The sequence below is a fragment of the Hevea brasiliensis genome, chromosome 4 (assembly GCF_030052815.1).
Source record: "Hevea brasiliensis isolate MT/VB/25A 57/8 chromosome 4, ASM3005281v1, whole genome shotgun sequence".
NCBI lineage: Eukaryota > Viridiplantae > Streptophyta > Magnoliopsida > Malpighiales > Euphorbiaceae > Hevea > Hevea brasiliensis.
The window spans coordinates 25,643,084-25,666,186 of NC_079496.1; the positions used below are offsets into that span (position 1 = coordinate 25,643,084).

General features: G+C 32.2%; 2 protein-coding genes across 3 annotated transcripts; one reads left to right on the forward strand and one right to left on the reverse strand.

Annotated features, from left to right (window-relative positions):
* Positions 1-345: 345 nt before the first annotated feature.
* LOC110633268 (disease resistance RPP13-like protein 4) lies at positions 346-3,378 on the reverse strand. Its single transcript, XM_021781785.2, has 2 exons — positions 3,265-3,378; positions 346-3,138 (listed from the first exon to the last, which is right to left on the reverse strand). Exon 2 carries the CDS (start codon positions 3,116-3,118, stop codon positions 569-571), a length of 2,550 nt encoding a protein of 849 aa, XP_021637477.2. The 5' UTR covers positions 3,119-3,138; positions 3,265-3,378; the 3' UTR covers positions 346-568.
* An 8,538-nt stretch (positions 3,379-11,916) lies between these two features.
* Positions 11,917-14,391, forward strand: LOC110637839 (uncharacterized). Of its 2 annotated transcripts, none has more exons than XM_058145634.1 (6): positions 11,917-12,177; positions 12,308-12,410; positions 12,732-12,966; positions 13,465-13,735; positions 13,850-13,927; positions 14,134-14,391. In XM_058145634.1, exons 3-6 carry the CDS (start codon positions 12,767-12,769, stop codon positions 14,182-14,184), a joined length of 600 nt encoding a protein of 199 aa, XP_058001617.1. In that variant the 5' UTR covers positions 11,917-12,177; positions 12,308-12,410; positions 12,732-12,766; the 3' UTR covers positions 14,185-14,391. The 2 variants fall into 2 exon arrangements, with proteins under 2 accessions (XP_058001617.1, XP_021643876.2); XM_021788184.2 differs by having other exon boundaries at positions 12,357-12,410.
* Positions 14,392-23,103: the final 8,712 nt, after the last annotated feature.

Consider the following 23,103-nt stretch of genomic DNA (forward strand, 5'->3'; position numbering starts at 1 on the left):
AACCCATCTCTAAACACTTTTAAACCGTCCTCCAAACTGTCTTGAACCGTTTTTTTTTTTAACCGCCCTTCAAACTGTTTTAAACCGGGGCTCAAACCGGAACCGGCGGTTCAGGAACCGTCTCCTGGCGGTTTGGTTCAAGTTCATGATTTCATTAAACCTAAACCGGCGGTTGAGGAACCGTAACCGGCGGTTCGTGAACCGTGGCCACTCCTAGCTAACCAATTCACGTCATTCAATCCATTCTTCGAAGCAGATGTTCAATCATGCCATGCAAAGCATTTTGATACAGGAACAAAGATTCTAACCATAGAGAAGAATAGAACCCCTTATTGGATTACTACATGAAAAAAGCAGCACATTCCATTGGATTTCAACAAGTTATTAAGATACTTAATTTGCATACCGTGCCTCCAATTCCAACGCACAAAATCACATCCATATATTACACATGTAACTGAATTCTGAACACTTCTAAAGCAAACGTAACAACATCACAATCCATAAGCATTCAGTTACTTCATTTCATGCAACGGCACCAAATCCATGGATGATTAATGAGTGTTGATTATGCCCTCCAGATCCTCGGCTTGTATTCCTGATGATCAGCTCTCTGGAAATTGTCTATTTGATTACAATCACTAACCTCTGCATAGCGCAAGCAAGGCATCTCCTTCCTCAATATGTTCCAGTCCTTCTTCAAATATGGCAACAGATTCAAACGCAAACCCTCAAGGTTCCAAGTGGTTTCACCTGCGCAGATATCCAACAGATTTCCATCCTCAATACAAAGATATACCAATTTGGGAAGAAACTGAGGATTAACCCACTTCGGCAAAGTATCATGACGGTAAAGCCTGAGATACAGCTCCTCAAGTCCTTGTGGAGGTGGAAGCTTATCTAGCATCTCTTGCATACTTTTTCCGTCTAAACTTTCAGTGCATAAATCAATGGCTAGAACCTTGAGTTTCTCGACCTTAGATAGGACATCCGAACTTGTTATGTCACTATCTTTACTTAAATGCATTCGCAGGATTCTTAACTCGCCTAGTTTTCCAAGTTCCGGAAGTTGACAGCTTTTTCTGTTACTCTGACTAGCTAGTCTTAATCCTGATAATTCTTGAAGCTGGGAGAGACTCCCTAGTCCACGAGGCAGGTATGGAAGCTTGTCACAAGAGCTTAGGTCCAAGATAATCAACCTCTTCAGAGAAGTGATTGAAGAGCTTAGCTTGGATAGCTTGGTGCATCCACTTAAAACCAAGATCTGGAGGTTTCGGAGTTTTTTAATAGAATCAGGAACTTCTTCTAGGCCCTTGGATCCACTCAGATTTAGATAAGAAAGGCGTTCCAGGGAACTAATCGAACTCAGGAGATTCTTAAAAGCAACCTTGTCTAGCTTATTATTAGACAAGTCAAGTGCCCTTAGTGAACAGAGTGAACCCAAATTCTTATGGGGTTGAGTTAGATTGTTAGTTGTCCGCAGCAAAGCTCTGAGCTTTGGAGTTTTGCTCAAGGATTGTGCATCCATTTCACTTGTGAAACCCAACCATCGAGAACATTGGGTCAATTCTTGCTTATGTTCATGATCAAAGCTGCAAAATTTCTCATCTTTTGCCATCTCAAGGGTCAAATCTCGCACCAGATCATGCATTTTGCAACTGTAGACTCTTCCATCATAACCTCTCGTATCCACAACTTCAACCAGGCATCTACTGACCAGCTTACTTAGTTGTTTGAAGCCTATTTCGATTGCTGTGTTTGAGTCTTTTCCTTGGATGAGACCCTCTCCGATCCACCAATGGATTAACTTTTCGGCTTGTATATCAAAGTCTTCAGGATAAATGGAAAAACACAGTAGACATTGTTTTAGGTCAGGCGGAAGTGCATCGTAGCTCAGTTTGAGAGATTTCATTACATCTGAATTTTCCTCTGTGATGTTGAGCACAGAACATTGCTCAGAAATTTTCCTCCACTCATTAAGAGAATGAGTTTTGGATCCCAGCAAACCTCCTATTGTCTTGATCGCCAGTGGAAGCCCCCCACATTTGGGCACAATTAACTTGCCCACTTCTTCAAATTTTTCACGAAGGCTTTGCTCCTGAATCTTGCGAAATGCATGCTTAGAGAACAATAACCAACTTTTTTCATCATCAAGAAAACTTGGCTGATGAATTTCATCGGCTGTGATAGCAGATGTAACATCTTTGTTTCTTGTGGTGATAATAAAGCAACTTCTTTTACAATCTGACTCTGGAAGATCGGACGAAAAAAATTTCTTCCACAAATCAAGACCCCCCTTCTCCCCCCAAATATCATCGAAAATAATGAGACAAGTTTTTTCTTTTAACAGAGAAATAACTTTATGTAACAATTGACTCGGATCAGCCACTGCTGATATTTGTCCTGATTGGCCACCTTCCTGTGATTGTTCTACAGATTTTTCTCCTGATTGTTCCAAGATGCTTCTCAAGATCACCTCCATTCTAAAACTTGAAGACACTGACACCCATATCTTCTGATTAAAATGATCGCGTACAACAGTATCATTAAAAATTTTCTTGGAGATGGTGGTTTTTCCCAAACCCCCCATCCCCACAATGCCAATCTTTAGAAGCTTGTAGTCTTCTCGAAGAATCCACTTTTCTATCTTTTTCACATCATTTTCAACTTCAACTATATCACCTTCGTAATAATCCTGCGATGTAATTCTTGTGAACTGCTCTGTGTCATCCTCATGGCTGCTCCTTCCATCTCTAGGTTTTTTCAAATGAACACCCAAAATATCCTCCATCTCCTTCATCCTGCTATTAATATCCTTCAGTTTAATGCCTGTTTGACAACGAAAGAAGATATGATTCTTGCGGTATTCTTCTCTGATTAGGCAATCAGTCAAAATATCATCTGCTTCAAACATAAAATCTCTGAATGTAGCCAAGGTTGTCTGCACGATTTCCTTATTGCGGTTATCACTGTCTCCAAGTAAGTCCTTAATATGTTGAAGCCTGGCCTTCATGACCTTGAACTGATGGCTAAACTCAAATACATATTGAGCATGGTTGGTAGCGACTGTCAACAGTTGCTGCACCAGTGGAGAAATCAAAGCATCTACACTTGCCATGATCTTATCTGTACTTTTACCTGTGAAATTAATTAACCTAAATTTGAGGGATTTTGTAATCTAATCTATAGAAAAAATTATCAAATCCTGAAAAATAAAATTAAAAAAAAAAAGGAAAAGTTTATATATATAAATGTAAAAATCACCTGGCCTGGAATGAAACCGTGTCTATCTGGCCTTCGAACGAAAGCAAAGATATACAGTAAGTTGACAGGTATACGAAGAGTAAGCAATTCAATCCAGAAATTTCAGATTCAAAAGATAACCTGGGAGGATTCAGCCAAATAGTTGGGTTCCAGCTAACCTTTGGTGTGACATTTTTTTCCTTTATTTCAATTTTCCACCCTTTTTTACTGAAGAATTAAAGTTTTGCACTAAAGTGGCTTTAATAAAGCCATTTTTTGCTTATTGGTAGCTGACTAGAAAAGATAGTCATTGCTATTATTTCACAAGCAAAATTGCAGCCTTCTATCTTGAAGTGCTTGCCATAACGTTTTCTTTGCGCTTAATTAAAAACTAGTTTTTTATTTTTTAAATTATTATTAAATAAAATTATGGAGTGTTATTTTTTTTATATTTTAATTATTTATGTTAACTATACGTAATTATTAATTAGATATGTTGATTATGACTTGAACAAATTATCCAAACAATAAATAATTTTGTTTTGTGAAAAATATTAATATTTTTTATATTTTTTAATATTTAAAATAATAATCAATTAAAAATATTTTCTTAGAAAAAAAATTAAGTCATTTTTTAAATTTTAACATTTTTATTAAAATATAAAAATATTTATACATGTATTTCATAAAACATACTATTTTTACATATAATATTTCATATAATATTTTTACATATAATATATTTTTTTTTTTTGAAAACAAATGCGAATTTGATATTGAAAATTTTGCAGCGATTTTTTTTACTTTCGATTATTGTTTTAAAGATGCATAAAAGATATATGGAGTTTTTCTTTCTTTTTTTTTAATTGTCAAGATATATAGAAAATATGGATAAATTTCAATAACTACTCTTAAACTTATATAGTTGTAACACTACAATTCTTTAACTTTAAAATGTAACATAAAATTCTCCTAAACTTTTAAATTTTACACAGTAAAATCTCTCTAACTTTTAATTACTGATTTTTCAGTTAGAAACTGATGTGAATAGCTCCTGCATAGCACAAAGTGTAAAATTATTCTCTTTACGTATAAAAAATTATTTTGTCTATAAAGAGAAAAATGATTCAATTTACATATGATTTGAGAGAGAAAAGAGAAATATTTACTAAACTCAATAATGAAACTATCAATGTCAGTGTCTAATTGAAAAACTGGTAATTGAAGGTTAAAGAGATTTTACTGTACAAAATTTAAAAATTGATTAGATTTTATGTTATATTTTAAAGTTGAATATATTTCATATCGTTACTTAAATTATTATTATTATTATTATTATTATTATTATTATTATGCAAATGGTATTTTTGACTTTTTACATCACACTAATGGCTAAAATAGACATACAATCAATTAGTATACAAAATCAAAAGCCAGCAAGTAAAAAGTATTTCTATAAATACAAGGATTAAGATATTAATTATGCTATAATTAAGGACCAATTAATAATTTACTCTTTTAATTATAAAAACTCTAAAATAGATGAACAAACTTATTCAAACTATTTTTTAAATAGCATATAAAAGGTGCACATACACATAATATTCTGACATGTGTTACATGGCAATGGAGGTTAATTGAGTTAAATATGTTCTCCAGGTGCTAGCATGGTAGCTAGGGTTGCCCAAGTTGCTCAAGTGGTCATGGACTTTCAAGTGGACGTATATGCGGCTGTATCATTGAGTAAATTTTTAGGTAATTACAAGTTATTTTCCAAGTTTGCTAAAATCACAACTTAGTCCTTCTATTGTCAATTTGAAATGACTTAGTCCATCAAGTTTTGCTTTGTCCAAAACTTAGTCCTTCTATCCAAATTTGGCTAATTTATCATTAACTATAGCAAAAATAATTAAAATATCTTTAATTATATTTTCAATTTAAAACAATTAAATCCTAATGTTTTGTTTTATTAAAATAATTTTTATATCCAAATTTTATATTTAAATAGCTAATATATTTTATATTTAAATACATGTTATATTTAAAATATAACATATGCATATATTGTACCAAAATATAATAAATATATTTTTTTATTAAGATATCCTTTGTGTATAGTGTTCTAAATTAAATTAAGAATAAATATGTTAAAATATTTGTATCTTACTGTAAATATATTTCTTTTCTATATTTATAATTTATAAACCCACTAATTAGTGTGATAAAAAAAATCATTTAAAATTAGAAGGTTATCATAATTTCCATGATTTATAGTAAAATTATACCGATAAATATTATAATAACCAATTAATAAATTACAATATATATATATATATATATATATATATATATATATATATATATATATATATATATAATTGTATTGTATTGATCAAAAGGAATATAACTGGATATAGATATATTATCAAAACTTTTAATTCCATCTTTAAATCTTTTGCATCAAAATTCAGAAAAATTTGTAGATTAGTATGAATTTGTAACAAATGCAATTTTTTCGGTTAGAATAGCTTTTTTTTTTTAAAATATTTAGAGCATCCATTTTATATAAGCCTGTTTAGTAGGTATCTTATTAGTTTGTAAGAACAAACAACAAATCAATGAAAAATACAGACAAATTTTATATTCATAAAAATAATTTTACCGAATCTATTAAAAGACATCAAATTATAATTAAAAATAGAAACAAAAATATTATGATTTATTTGTTGTTAAAAATATTTTATCTCCTAAGCATCGATTGTAAAGAAATAAGAATTCTTTTCAATTCAAAAAATCAAATGATGTTAATATAAATGGAGATCCATAAATCCAATTAGAATCTTTGCTCTTTTGTATATAAGTAAAACAGTCAAAATCTTTCTTTATACAACATAAAATATGAACCATCATGTAAATAAAAGATAGTTTACATGATGGTTTTTTTTTTCTTTATATTTTCTTTTAAAGCTTCGGTTTGCCACTATATAGCCTACACTTTTATTTATTAAGTAACTGTTGTGCACTGTGGAAGCGTGTAAACTATAAAAAAATAAAGTAAATATATAAAATACCAATATATTTATGCGGTTCACTATCTTAACATGGGGCTACATTCACGGGTATGTCATTTTTCACTATCAACAATAAATAAATCATCATTATAAGCTTGTAGTTATACTAATCATCAACTCAATTACACCCAAAAGAACCTATATAATATCAAACTGCTCATAGTAAATATATTAGTTAGTCCCTCTCAGTCTCCTCTAGACATAACCTAATATATTTGCTATTATAACACTACACCTACACCATAAAGGGTGCCTTCAACTATATAGGCAAGAGTCCTCTCACCAATGGATAATAATCCCTTCTTCTTGAATTCTATGTCCTTACTCCACCTTAAACCGAAGCCTCTCTCCACTGCAATGGGCAAGTGCCATTCATCAATGGGCAGAGCCAAATCCTCAGTAATTGGCAAGACCCCTCTCTACAATGGGCAACAGCCTCACTTTATGAGCTAAAAGCCGAATAACATTTTCCACTATTATCCTATTGATTGTGTTAATTCCTTCAATTTTAATCTGATTAGGAGTCCCACTTAATTTAGGAACAACATTAAAATAAGAGTTCTACTCAATATAGGAAATATACCTCCATCCAATTGAGGAATATTTCTCTAACTCAAATTGGGAAAAGATATCTCCAAATCCCACTAGGATTTTGAGTCATAATTCTAACAATCTCTATCTTGACTCGCAATCCATCAACCATTGCATACCTCAAATTTTTGGGTGCCTTCAATCATCACATCTCTATGCTTGAGCTTGAATCATTCAAATCATCAATCTCTCTAATCTTCATCTTGGGTGTAACTTACTTCTTTATTCAAAAAATTTTTGCGTCATCAATCTTCTTGATTTTGCATCAAGAGCTCCATTTCAATTTCAACTCTCCATCATCACTATTATTGTATGTGCGACTTTTACATGTCGCAGCAGCTCCACCTTCAACCAAACTCACCAAGATTATCCCCATGCTCTCATACCAATTTGTTGTGCACCGCGAAAGTATGTAAATTACAAAGAAATAAAACAAACATACAAACACCAATATATTTGAAGGCTTGGGAAGCGTGGGTTTGGGCCATTAGTAGGTTAGAATTCAAAAATTTATCTAGGGTTACATGCTAGCATACCATATTAATTATGTACCTAGCCAACCTCCAATGCCCATGGGCATGCCAAAACACCTTTTAGCATGCTTTATTAGTTCATTTGCCATTAAGGATTGGTGTTTAGTATTTAATCACATTAAATGCTAATTAAAAGAGGAATGAAGTTCAACTAACCTCCAAGGCGCTGAATCAATACTTCTTACTCCCTTTGGGTGCTCCTTAGGCTCTAAGTGTTGCCCCTCTAGCTTCTCCACCACAAGCACACCAAGACACCCTTTGGCAACCCCAAATCTCTCTTTGATTGCTTGCCAACCACTTGACCTTTTGGGGTTTTACTTTAGGTAAGGTTCTATGGATGTATAGTGCATTAGAAACAATTCCTAGTGTTTTGATTCAAGGAGAAACAAAGCTTTCTCTCACTTGTTAATGGAAGAAAAGAAGAAGGGAGAGACAGAGCCTCTTGTGCCGTCCAACAAGAAGAGAGGAAGAAGAAGATTGCTTCTTCTTCTTGTCTTGCATTTTTTTATAAGAGACAAAATCTAACTAATTGGTGCCACATATCAAGCCATGAACTAATCTTGCTTTATATTCGTCTCAATCTCATTAAAACAAGTGTCAAGCCAAGAATAAATCATCATGTTTCATCTTCCATCACATGGAAGACAAATGGCACTCCTTAATTAGTACCACGTGTCACCATCTCATGGTGCCACGTGTTACCATGTGCAAAATTATCATTTTGCCCCTTGTCTACAATTTTGAGTTCTCAATCCAAGATTGTAATTTCTCCTTCAAATTAATTTATATCATATATAAATAAATTAATTAATTAATCTTCATTAATTAATTTTACCATTTTGTTTATATCATACATCCAACAACTTAGATTTGATTTTAAGTCATGCTAGGGATTTTACAATCTGATTGAAAATCAAACCTATTTAATTAATTAATTAAACTCTTTAATTAATCAATTAAATCATAATTCACTTGGTGATTTACTTGTGTATATGTGTGACTTACTAGGCTCATTCTAATTGGCAATGAGAAATGATATCAATTCTTAATATCATTAGAATTCTTTTTTTACTATAAAGGATTTCTCTAAATCATTTTAAGCATCTCATAGATCATGGTTAACACCTAGCATAGCGTGCCATGGCTACCCAATCAATAATAAGGAATACCTTAAATGAACCTTTAATCATATATTACCATGCACTAAAATCTCTTCGTTACAAAATCCAATTCTAGCTGGAATCATGGTTAATATCAAACTCCATTTGCTATGAATATTATATTCTCTTTTAATTCAAATTATTAATTAATCAAACTTTCTTGTCAGAAGCTCTTTTCTGGCTAAGTCTATTTGTCCTGGCCAGGAACTTGAATCATCAAGAATAATTAAATGAACATAGGATTTTATCTCTATTTACTTAGGGTAACGGATCCCATCTTGACTAACACCTACCTCTATATAACTAGTAAGAGCCAACACATGCCCATATACTCTACATAGTACGAGTATGAAAGCAGTATCAAACTCAAACCACCAATATACAAGATAACTGTGTTATCTCATGTCAAAAGATTATATGCACTGATATGAGATATGACAATGCACTGACAAGAGTAAACTCCACGTACTTGTCATAAGCGTCACTGGTTCAGCCTACTTATCATGTATAAGTGTCTATCATATTTGTTATGTGGCATGTGACTCACCACTATAACTTATTAATATCTCATATTAATACTTTGGGAACAAACATAATTACAATTTTTCTAGATAAGTCATGTCCTTTTGTGAAGTATCCTCGATTGTGAACTAATTTATAATACTTTGTACTAGAAATATTGTCATTCATATTCTTAACAACTTAAGAATAGAATTTCTAACAAAATATTGATGGACCTTTTCAATTACACATAAACAAATTATGTAAACAGAAAAGTGTAATTGCCTTTTATTAATGAAATATATACCAGATACATACAAAATGATATGTTCTAGGGCATACTACTAACAATATTTATGTGGTTCACCCTCTTAACATGGGACTACATATACGGGCATGTCAAGCTATACTACCCATCAACCCAACTACACCCAAGAGAACCCATACAATATCAAACTGCTCATAGTAAATATATTAGTTAGTCCCTCACAGTCTCCTCTAGACATAACCCAATACATTTACTATTACAACACTACACCTACACCACAAAGGGTGCCTTCAACTATATGAGCAAGAGCTCTGTCACTAATGGACAAGAATCCCTCACCTCAAAATTTTTTAAATGATTACTTATTACTCAATTAAGTGGGTTTTTGTCTTATAACCTAGCTTATAAGCTCTAAAACAATGTTTACATGTTTATTTATAACATTTTTTAGACTTATAAATTAAAAAAATAATAAGTTGAGAGACTACATTTTTATTTTTGTGCTTTTAAAATAGTTTGACTAAATATTTTATAATATTTTCTTCATTTAGTTTTTCAAATTTCAACACAGTTTTCATTAATATCCTTTTTAATAATTTTAACAATAAACATGCTTATAAATTATTTTTTATCAAACACATCAACTATTTATTAATCACTTATAATTACTTTAATCATGAATGTAAATACTTGAAATTTTAAATGCTTAAAAGCTTAAAACTTATGTTAAAAGTTTTTGGGACTTTTAGTTATAGGACTTATTCGGCAATATTAGCTGTTCTAGTAGTTTTTAGCTATTTTAATAGTTGTTAGCTGTTTTACTAGCGGTTATATATTAGTTATTAGTTGTTAGCTTTTTATATAGCTATTAAAATAGAAATATTCGGCAAAAATAACTATTAAATTAGTTGTTAAATATTAAAATAGTAAAATAATTTTATTAACCCTAGTCAAAATGCTTCTTAAATCTCTAAAAATTAGGATGAATAATTTTTCATTAATCACTATTTTAATTTATAAATATTAATATAAATATTATGCCACCAATTAATATAAATAAGAAATATAATATTTTTATTATCAAAATATTAAATATTATTTTAAAAATTATTGACAAACAGGACCATAATAGAGGAAATGCTGTAAGAGCCGAGTCACGTGCCACGTGACTTGAACGGCCTTGTTCCATGAGAAAGCATCTCAATTGAAGGGAAAGTCAACCATCCGTCCATTGTACATCGCACGGTCACCACTAAATTGTTAAATAAATAAATATGAAAAATGTAACAAATTAAATAAAAAAATCAAATATAGGATAAAAAGAAAGATAAAAAGAAGCAAAAGAGCATAGAGTTTTGATGAAAATAAAGATAAATTAAAATGAAAAAATAAAAAAATAAAAAGAAAAGTCTCCACAAGGAAACTTGCCCATTTCCATCTCGCTCCCTGACGAGAAAGTATATCTCAACCCAAAACTCATGTGGAGTAGGGACGAGAAAAGCAATTTCTGCCCCAACGGGCTCCATTGGCATTTGTGCAAATTAAGCCCAATGGCTAACCCCCACCCCCCAAGTTTTTTTTATTGGATTTTTAGTTATCAAATAGGAAATGTAGAAGGAGCCAAGTCATGTGCCACATGACTTGAAAGACTTTTTTTTTATTAGAAAAACATATTTCATTATAAGAAATAAGCTTACAAAGACCTAAGTTCACTAGAAATAAAATATGACAATAACTCCCACCCAAGTCCAAGCCCAAGCCCAAGCCCAAGCCCAAGCCCAAGACGGTCCAAATCCTAACAAATATGAAACCTTAAACTAAGAGGGTAAGACGCGAACACCCTCTTCAGTAGAGTAGAATTGCGATCTTTCTTCATTGGCATCACTCCATTGGCCTCCAGAGGGGAAAGCTTGGCAAAAAAAACTCAAACCATACAGTGGGGGCCAATCATCAACTTCATGGGAGCAGAATCACCTCATACAAACCAAAGTCTCCCCAGCTTCTAAAACTTGCTAACCAGATGGACGGGAGAAATGCAACAAACATAGACTTAGAACAAGAACTTGGGCCGGTGCTAGACAGACTTTTAAACCGCTTGGCACAGTTAGGACCTTACATGCGACGCTCTGACAGACAAGGTGACCTCATCGGCATCGAATCTCCACTACTGCCAGCCAAATTTCTCCTATGAGCATCACAACTCCATCAAAGAGAAACTCTGACACACGGAACAATCCACATAAATCCAACAAAATTTTCATCCAAGATGGTTCCTAGGGCGTCAAAAGGAGATTGTTAAAAACTAAATAAAATGAAGAAATTGAAAAACCAAAAGCAAGTAAACTTGTAGGGGAAAGGTCAACGGCCAAAATGGCAGGACTTCCCCCTGGACGACTCAGAAACGGAGGCCTTTTAACTTGTGACTTGAAAGACCTAGTCCCCTGGCAAAGCATCCCAATTGGAGGGAAACTCATCCATCCGTTCATTTTACATCGCACGGTCATCATTAAATTGCTAAATAAATAAATATGAAAAATGTAACAAATAAATTAAAGAAATCGGGTGTGGGGTGGAAAGAAAGATAGAAGCAAATAGCTGAGAGTTTTGGTGAAGATAACAGAGAAAGCGCCGATTTTTGGATTTGTTTGCAATCATATTGAAAATCTAAAACACACTCAGCAATCTTAACAAATTTATCTTTCACTGTTTGATTTTCTCGAGAAAATCATCCTTTTCTCAGTAACCAAAGCAAATATTCAAAATCTTCTGCAGTTTTTGCTGCTGCAGCTGCTGTGGTGCCAATACATAATGTAATGAGTCTCTCTCTCTCTGTCTCTCTCTTGGATTTATGTTTTTTTTTTTTGGTTGTTGAGAAAATGTTATGAGGATTCTGATTGGAGATTTCCAAATTTTCTGTTTCTTCTTTTCTTATTTTCTCAGCAACCAAACAGTTGTAAGTCATTGATTTTGCCCATGTCTTAAAATGCAGGATGATTGGAGATAAATTTTTGTAGATTCCATTGGATTGACGACAGATCTTGAGGTGAACACTGATTTTCCAACATCATTGAGTCTATTAATTCAAACTTGTATATTAATCCAACCTCATTGGCTCCTCCCTTTTTGTTTCTGACACTTTCCCTTTTCCACTTACTTCGTATTGATTTGCTAATTATAAGAACTCCCAGATTTATGTAACTATGGTTAGTGGCAAAATTTCGTCTGAGTCTGTTACTAATTTCACTTCCTTTTTATTTGCCAATAGAAAATCCAATTTTCGTCAAAATTTCCTTCTCTTTTATTTTGTGGAAATAGTGTCCAAATTTCCTGTCTTTTGCTATGATTTATGAATAATTCCTCACAGTTTCTTCCAAATTTTGTTGCAGAGAGAGAGAGAGAATGGAGAAGGAAAAGAAGAGTCAAACAGCTACAGAAACGGATTTTGTGTTGCAATGGGGAACCAAAAAGAGGCTTAGATGTGTGAAAGTGAAAAAAGACCAAAACTTGGCCAACAAATCTAAACCAATTGATTCTTTGCCAAAGAAGAAATTCACATCTCGTGTTGTCAATGCCGAGAAAGAATCTCCTCGTGTCATCAAGTAAGAATCGTAACCCGCCCACACCCTTTAAGCCTCAATGTAAAGAAAATTCCATATATCTGTGAGAATGCATAAAATGAATTTGGTTGAAAGCATTTGTTATGGCATTGTTTCTTCACTTGTCTTGTATTTTACTGTTAACTAAACAAGGCTTTGGAAAACATTTCAGTCTTTGGCTTGCTTAAGAAATGTACAATTTATTTGCTTGTATGCTTTATTTATTTGTAGTTGTATGCTTAAGAAATGAGTCATTAGAACTAATTTAGGATGTTTTGGCTGATGATGAATGATGTTTTACTGGGTTTTAGACTGTCTAGTTGGAGAATGTGCAAAAACAGAAAAAGGAAAGAGTTGAAATTATAAATCTGTTTGAGGTTGAAGTAATTGTTTCTAGATTACAATTGCTTTTGACTTTCATATTCCTTTTTGTTATTTCTAGAAAGTCATGCAGAATTTGTCAAAAGTGCTGATTTTATTATGCATTGTGTGTGGTTATAGGAATTCTGAGTTGCCAATGAACAATAGGAAGTCATCAGTATCATCACCAGAGAAAGAAGATCGATACTACACAACGAGGGGATCATTGGCATTGGATGACAATGGCAAGGTTTTGATGGATAATGTGAAGGAAGATAAGGGTCTGGTATGGCCTAAACTATTTATTTCATTGTCTAGCAAAGAGAAGGAAGAGGACTTCATGGCTATGAAAGGATGCAAGCCTCCTCAAAGACCTAAGAAAAGAGCCAAGCTGATACAAAAAACTCTACTTGTAAGTCTACTCAATATATCTACTGCTGGGAACTGGATTTTTTCTTTTTTGGTCCCCTTGCGCTAGGATTGCTTGATTTCTTGGATTTTTTTTTTCTTTTAATTGTATGTGCAGTTGGTAAGTCCAGGCGCATGGTTAACAGATTTGTGCCAGGAGAGGTATGAAGTTAGGGAAAAGAAGGCTTCCAAAAAGGTGCTCCTTTGTTCTTTGATTTCCTTCCATAGATTTTTTTTTCTTCAATATTATATTTGCACATCTATTAGCTGTATAACAGATTTGAATTTGGGGTTTCCATTTCTTTTTTGGGTCGTAAGAAAAGCGACTCCATGAAAATGAACTTTAATCAAAATGTAGTCCTTTAAATAGGTAAATACTGATTTGGGAATTATTTGATGCAGAGACCTAGAGGATTGAAGGCAATGGGAAGTATGGAAAGTGACTCAGAATGAGAGATTTAATGGATGCAAGAGTATTTTGGTTTTTGATGGTTAGGATAGGAGGGACAACTAGAAACATGGTTTTTTTTTTTTTTTTTTTTTTTTCCTTTTCTTGAAAGAAAAGAAAAAAGAGAAGCAAGAAATATGAATAGCATGGGGGTGTCTCTCTCTGTCTTTTTGTCAATTTGATGTTTGGAATATAATTGAAGTCATTTTCTTCTCTGCAATGTTCTTTGTGTGCATACCATACTGGGACTGGGAGGAAGACCTTAAGCCTCCCTGCTAAATTCAAACGCTACTTTGATAAATTGTGTGTCCAAGAATATGCTATTCTGCTACTTGGCAATGGCAGGTAGGGCGGGAGGTGGTCGAAAAGCGTAATTTCGTTGGAGTTTGTAATGGTATGTAGGCAGGGCTAACAAGTGTAGACCACCAAAACCAACTGGATATTGGCTTACAATTGAGACATTCCACTAACAGACAAAAGGGTGCGCTGGATTTCGATTTTTGAATTCAAATTATGGACTTTTCCAACGCTTGCTTTTGGCCTTTCTATTCTCTTTCTTTTCACCGAGATAATCAATGTGGGAAGAATTAGAAATTTTCAAATTTTATTCCGCTGTTTGATGGAGTTTTCAATCGTTTCCATTTTTATCAAGTGAACTCTCTCTCTCTCTCTCTCTCTCTCTCTCTCTCTCTATGTATATATATAGTCTCTTTATTTTGATAAAATTAATTATTTAATTTTTTTTATTTTAAAAAAAATTATATTATTTAATTTTTTTATTTTTATTTTGTCTACTCATTGATCATTGTATTTAAAAGAGAAATTACTGTTATGAAATTAAATAATTCAAAACTTAAAAAATAAAGATACTATATAATTGTGTTTTATAAATTAAGACTGAATGAAATTCAAATTAATTACTAAATGATCAAGAGGACTAAATAATAAATAGAATAAAAATATAAATACTAATTAATATTTTGTCAAAATTTAAGTTTGTGGTGGTGTGGAGGGGGGAAGAAGTCCATAATTAATCATCAAATTACCCAGAAAACCACATAGCATGTTAAAATTGAAATAAGCTTAAAAAAAAAAAAAAAAAAAAAAAACCCTCCAAAGCAGCTGCCAAATCCATTGACAAACCACATCGCATATTGAAATTAAAATAAGCTTAAAAAAAAAACCTTCAAAGCAGCTGCCAAATCCATGTTTGGATTTCTTGAGGTAAATTACTCTATTGGATTATTCATTAATTGTTTTTAAATAAAAATATATCGATACTTAGGAATATTTTTTTTTTACTTTGATATTATAATTTTTTATATTTTATTTTTTCCATACTGTTTTTTTATTGCATATCTTACCAAGTAAATAATTTTTTTTTTTTTCTAGTGCACCGTATTGTATTGTAGGTGAAGGACTGATGATAGCCAGTCCCAAAAATCATGTGCTGACAAACCATCTAAATTGCTCAAACATTTCTATCAATTTGGTCTCATATGGTTGAGCAAGTTAGATGGTTGTCAGGTTTGATTTTTGGGACTAATTATTATCTCAAGTTCTTCACCTGCTCTAACACCTCCCACTCGAAATAAAAAATAGATTAATCAATGATTTTTATAAATTACTACAATTTTGTTTCTAAAAAATTGTAATATCAATGACTCGTTGCTTGCTTGTATTTTGAAAATCAATTAGAAGATCTTTTTGTATTTTAATTTAATTAAGAATTTAGTTTTCATATTAATATTTATGAAATATTCCATTAGTTAATTATAAAGTAAATTAAAGATGTTAATCCAAAATTATCCTTTTTTTTTTCTTGTTAGTCCCACCCATCCACGTACATCTCTTCGTCTCTTTCCCAAGTAATTACTGGGTGTACATGGTGTTTATACTCCCACTTTCAGGAAGTAAATAATTTTCAGAGGGTGTTTAATTTGACTACTTACTTTTAACTTTTAATTTAAAATTTATTTTTTTAACTTATAAAAAATAAGTAGTTAATTATTTGATAAAATTAGTTAAAAGTTAATTTTAAGTGATTTAAATGTTTTAATAAAATATACTTATATATTTAAAAATAATTTAATTTATCAAAATGATTAAAAAAGATATATGATTAAGCGTTGTAGTTGTTAAGATAAGAATAATGTTAATATTTTAAAGAATTATTAGGATAATATAGCATTTTACTAGGTTAAAGAGTAATTTTAAAATAAGTAAGTCATAAATAAGAGTTCTTTTCCATTGCTTGTTTGCAGGGATCGTCTCAACCATAAACTCTCTAAAATCTACTCTTGGATCATAAGAGTTCTTTTCCATTGCCACCACTACTACAAATTTGATCCCTTCATTTTTAAGTCTTTTTCTCTCTTTATGTCTTAATTCCAGTTGTTGTGTTTCTCTAATCATTTGGTCTAATCTCTTTTGAACCATGGCATGTGCTAGGCTTGAGATGGAAGCGTTTCTATCAGAATTTGATGAACTCTCTGCAGCTTCCTCAGAAGAAGAAACACTAAGCTTGCAATTGCAACACAAGGCCCCACATCCTATTTGTTGAAGCTTCTGTTTCTTGTATTCCCTGGAGGATTTCATCTTGGGGCAAGAACATGGAGATCTTTGAAGGGAAATTTTGTGCAAAAATTAATCATTTATGTACAATTGGCAAATGGGGTTGGTGTTGGAATATTAAAACCAAGATCTAAGTGTATAAACATGTATAAAACCATAACCTCACTTGTATCACACAACTGCATATATAATCACATCATAATAGATGGACTGTATACATAGATTTCACAATCTAAATGTACATTTTATAGCAGTGAATCTCCAAAAACTAAAGAGAGAAGCAATAAACAACACCACTTGCACACCCACTTTTTTTTTTTTTATGTAAAAGCAAAACTCTGCCTTTTCTTTGCCACTCTTACGTATTATGTGTTGTAATCAATAGCCTTATAATTACTCAGATTTTTCAGCTTACCATTTTTTAGTTATGGAAAGAATCTCTTAATACCATAGTTAATGGCTTTATTATAATTATTATAACCTATACAATAATTATAATTGATTCTGATATTACACCATCTTAATAATCATTTGAATTTCTAGCTCAAAATAAGTACTAAGTTAATGGGTTAATGGGCTTATATTTTAAGTCTATCATTAAACTTTAAAATATAGACTTGGACCTATCATGGGTGGACTTTATTCTTCATCTCTCACTCACACATGATAGGACTAGCTTTCTCTCTTTTAATCACTATTGTATTCATACGTAACAAATAGATTATGTGGCTAGTGCATACTTTCCAGAGCTTAATTCTACACATCTGTTAGGATAATATAACATCTCAATTTTACTGAGTTTGGAGTAGATTTAGTATGTAGTACCCTAAACTATTTATCGTATTGATATCTCTATCGATCTCAAATAAATATCCCAAGTTCTTAATTATGTTCTTAAACATAATTGATCGGTCAATAAATACAAACTAATGTGGTAATTCTCAATGACCTTCCTCTTCTCCTGATTCATTCAATCCCAATCCAACTCGCTTTTCCATAAATGCCCCGTTAGACTGAATCTTACATGGTCCTTTAACAACACTCTAAGATAGCGATAATTGAACTAAGCTTCAAGAAATAGATAGGAGTTATGAAGGTATGTATTGAGAAAGACTACTCTTAATCTTTAAGGTCTCACACAATGAAAAGTAGAGATCACAACATGCATTTCCTTTATTGTTCACTAGCACATATGGTATGAATCACATGTTACAATATTTTCTCCTTTCCCATGAAGCATATGTCAAAATATCGTACAGATGATAGTTTAAGCACACTCAATGCTTAACTTTAAATTCCCTTACTCTTAATTTTATTGGAACTCACATCTAGAATCTTTAAAAAGATAATATGACTCAATCATGTATAGTCAATGTAATTAATTACAATGACACTCTTTCTCATTTTCCGAGTTAACATTCTTTGTTATAAGTTTGAGCTCTTCAACATTATCACTCAAATAATATAACTTATAACTATTGTAACACCCCTCACCAGTCTACAGTGTAGCCGAGCAAAGCGTGCCACAAGGTGTGCTGGAGCACCTAGTCTGTGATTATATTATTTTCTGAATACTTAATTTGGTTTAGAAAACCGTTGTGTGAAATTTACATCATGATTGTTTATTATTTTATGTTTTGATAAAACTGAGTGTTGCAAACTTTTTAACAAAAATTTGGCAAAGTGCCGTCTATAAATTGGATAAACAGTCCTTCTGCACCTATTAAAAACAGTCTCAATTTCTCAGTAAAGTCAATAGACTTTCACAGTTATTAAACAGTTCCATAATACAGTCCATAATAATTCAAATACATCCAGAAAATCTCCACGTTATTTAATATGTACAAATTATTACAAACTTTACAGCTTTCATAATATTACAAAATATAGGGCCAAATTTCAAATTACAACAGAAGTACAAAATACAAGATATCCTAAGTTCTACCATGTATGCAATGCTGTGCAGATGACTCTGGACTCCTGTGCAGATCTGATGTCTCACCTGGTCGTAGGTCTGCTGGGCTCCCTAGCTGTGTCTCCAATACCTACGCGTTACAAAAGCAACGCGCTAAGCAATTCTACTTAGTGGTGCCAATTATAAAGAGAAATAAACTAAAATAAAATAAATTAATTGTTTATGATTTTCGATACCAATAGTCTTTGCAGACTAATTCTTCAGTAATCTTTAATAAGATTGTTCTCTTCGATTCTGGGTCCATATTCTGATCAAAATAACAAATCAAAAGATCTACATTAGAGTCACCTTGACACTTACAAATGCAATCTATCTAGGTCCAGAAACACCTAAACCGTGCTCTGATACCACTAAATGTAAGAAAAACTCAAACATTCTTAACTCCCATGGCTGCCAAAATTTGGACAATTCACTAACTCAACAAATCCTTAAATTTTCTTCACCATTCAACTCACCTCAACATGTAAATCAAGTTTACTAAAGAAAGGAAGGAAGATTGGACACTTACCTCTTGAGAGCTTTCCTAAAACTTCACCAAATCTTCTTTTTCTTGCTCCCAATATCTTCCTCAAGTTGAGTAGGCAAGCTTTAATGAAGGAATTATGTGTGAAAGATGGCCTAAATCAAGGTTGCATGGTGGTGGAACTCATTCGGCCATGGTGGACTTCAATGGAGATTCAATCGGCTGGTTTATTTTCAAGGTTGAAGATGATGGTTTCTGTCCAAAAATGACTCGTATAGGTGTCCCAAGATTTGAGTTAGTGGAGCACTCAAGTAAATTTTATTGCTTACTTATTTAAAGTTTCATAAATCGCACATTTGCCTCAATTCTTTTACTATTCATATAATGTATCATATTTTTATTTTTCATGACATATTCAAACTGTAATACCACTTATTTTTAATGGACATTGAGGTCAAAAGGCAACTCTAGGTGTCAAATGACCAAAATGCCCCTCTTCGAGTTGTATTCCCGATTTTTCGGTAACACAAAATTTTATCGGTTTCTTGATTTTTTGTTTTTATTTGTACTAATTTATTAATTTTTCTTTGATATTTTTAATGTTAATTATATCTCAATAAGTCTTTATTTATGTCTCCAAATTTAATTTCGAGAGTTCGCCGCAGTCCTGGGGTCAGCAATTGCCTTCGACGTAACTTCCCGGTGCGGTCACCCATCATTATGGTGCCGGCTCGTTTAACCTAGTTTCATTTCCTCTCTTTTATTTTTTCATACTTTTTATTGTATTTTCTTTTTATTTATTTCATCATTTTATGCCTGTTTACTATCACTGAAATGTAGTTCTAGACATCCTAACTTGTCTGGACAAACATTAGGTCATCGGAGCAACAGAACGTATAGAGTACGTACAAGGAGGATGTTACAACTATCTTATCTCTATATGCCACTTAGATATTAGAGGTGATTACCTGTGTGAGAAGGCCAATTCTTTTATCTGTTTGACATATTCTACTTTCAATTTATGTACTTAACAACTAACATATATATGTAGGTGTATATTTCCACAACTAATGTAATAAGGAATCAAATAATATTAACTATAATAACGTCATAGAAGTGAATATCTTTTGGGAAACTCTTGATAAAAATAAGTACATTATATTCTACACAAACCCAATAACTTAACATGCCTACAAAAAAAAAAAAAAAAAAGAAGCTTTAGGAATAGGCTTGGTAAATGGATTTGCCATCATTTCTTATGTAGAAATATACTTAATATTCACTTCCTTCTATGTAACCATGTCTCTAACAAAATTATATTTTATATCTATATGTTTGGGTTTTTTAGGATACTTAAGATCTTTAGTGTAGGCTATTGCTGCTTGACAATTACAGTATACTGTCATAGGTTCTATAACAATATCTGTTAGTAGTATGCCCTAGAGTATAACTAGTAATTTGGATCTTGTAAATATTAATTCTTATTTAATGGCATATATCTTTTCTTTTAATTTAAATTGTTTAAATTTAATTGAAAATATCCTTTAACAGCATGTTAGATGTTTCATTCTTAAGATGTTAAGAATATGAGTAACGGAACAATTTAGTACAAGTGTTATAAATTTTGGTTTATAGTAAAAAATACCTCATTGGGTATGATTTATCCATATAGACTGTCACCTACGCTTGTTTCCATGGATTATTATTAGATTTTAATAAGATAAAATGGTGAGTCTCATGCCATATAACAAACATGGTGGGTACTTATAAGATAAATAGGCTGAACCAGTGACATTAAAATGATGTATACATGGAGTTTACTCTAGTCAATACATTATCATCTAGATAATAATAGTGCATATAATCTCTTGACTTGAGATGACATGGTTATCTTGTGTATAGGTGGTTTGAGTTTGATACCGTTTACATATTTGTACTAGGTATGAGTATACAGACGTATGTTGGCTCCGACTAGTTATATATAGAGATAGGTGTTTAGTCAAAATGGAATTCGTTGCCCTAATTAAATAAGGATAAAACCCTATGTCTATCTTAATTGTTCTTGGTAAATAAAGTTCCTAGTCAGGATAGATAGACTTTTTCAGAAAAGTGTTTCTGACTAAAAAGTCTTATTAATCAAGAATTGGAATTAAGATAAGGACATATAATTCTAAGCAATTATGGTTTTGTAACACCCTCCCTGTAGCAACTCCGTACATTCTACTATTCCGGTGACCAGTGTCAGTCCGGACAGCTAGAACGTCCGGAAAAATATTTAAATTAAAGTGAGGAACCATAATTAACTCAAATATTAATAAGAAAAATTTAGAAAAAATTTTAGAAATAAAATACAACCAAGTTAAACGAGCCGGTGCCCTAACGATGGATAACCTAGTGAAAAGTTGTGGTTCTCGCAACTAAGAGCCCTAGACCCGAGAGAAAATTCATAAAATAATTTTTGAGACTCCAGAGAAGGGTTATTGAGGTTCCTATGGCATTAGAATGCCAAGAAAATATTTAGAAAAATTTTTCAATCGGTACAGACAATTTTGGCCCGTTAAGTCAAATGGAGGGCATTTTGGTCATTTCGCCTTCAGAGGTGATTTTTGGCCGACTTGTCCAGTTAAGTAAATAATTATTATAACATAAAATGTGAATAAATATTGCTAAAAATTGAATTGAAAATGAGTAGAGAAAAGAAGAAAAGAAAATGAAGGAAAATACTTAATTATGACATCATATGATGTCTTTAAAAGAGCTCCACCAATCAACTTCTAACAAGCACCTTTAAATCAATTAAAAAGCACAAAAAAGAGTTAAAAATTGAAAAAAATTTCTGCTCATCTCCTTCAATTTTCGGCAGCCTCTCTTTCCCTCATTATCTCCATTAAAACTTTCTCTTTTTCTTGCTAAAACCTCACCCTTTACACTATAAAACCTAATCCTCACTTCACTAAAATTTATCCTCACACCCTAAATCATATTTAGACAGCCATTAGAGGGAGAAATCTTGAAGATTGACAAGCTCAAGTGGGAGCTTTAATAAGGTTAGTGTCTAATATTTTCCTCTCTCTTTAAATTCATGACTAGAAAGTTGATTTAACTTGAAATTTATAAGAAATTCAAATGAAAACCTTTGATGTACTCACTTTATATTTTTGGCAGCCATGGATTTATTAGAGTTTTGATGATTTCTTTGGATTAAATGAGTATATAAGCTGCCCTTGATATGAACTTAATATTTAGCACATTGAATTGTAGGTTAATGGAAAAGTAGAGAAATTGAGAATTTAGGGTTTTGAGCAAATTGGAGTTTAGCTCCTATAATGGTGTAGGAACATTTTAATGGTCAATTAGTGACCATTTGGGTATTGGTAAACAAGAATTGAAGTGTGTTTAGTGATAGGATTTAGGATTAGTGTGGCTGCCCTAGGTGACCTGCAGGTGTGGCTGTGAGTCCAGCCTGTTTGGACAGCCATAACTTGGGCTGTGTAAGTTCAATTGGTGTTTGGCTATTTGGAAATGAAACTAGACACATAATGGCACAATTTTGGTGAAGAAACCATGCCCAAAAGACCAAAGCAAGTGGACCAAAAACTTGCCCCAATCCGGATGTCCTGCAACCAGATTCTGCAGAATGACCAAATGAACAGTTGTTCATTTGGCCATAACTCATTGTAGAATGGCCCAATTGACCTGAAATTTTTACAGCAACAATTTAAGATATAGACCAACAACTTTCATGAAGAAACCTATCCCAAATTATGACCAGAACCTATCCAACAAGGCAGTTGCGATCACTTTATTCAGACCTGTAGATATGGTCAGTTCTGAAATTTTTCAATCCGGCCAGTTGTGGTTATTGGACCATAACTTGAGCTACAAAACTCCAAATGGAGTGATTCAAAAAAA

Bases quoted from the DNA above. Each gene is read 5' to 3' on its own strand.
- LOC110637839 (XM_058145634.1), top strand. From the start codon at position 12,767: ATGGAGAAGGAAAAGAAGAGTCAAACAGCTACAGAAACGGATTTTGTG. The intron at 13,736-13,849 runs GTAAGTCTACTC...TTGTATGTGCAG, and splicing joins TGATACAAAAAACTCTACTT to TTGGTAAGTCCAGGCGCATG. The intron at 13,928-14,133 runs GTGCTCCTTTGT...TATTTGATGCAG, and splicing joins AAAAGAAGGCTTCCAAAAAG to AGACCTAGAGGATTGAAGGC.
- LOC110633268 (XM_021781785.2), bottom strand. From the start codon at position 3,118: ATGGCAAGTGTAGATGCTTTGATTTCTCCACTGGTGCAGCAACTGTTG.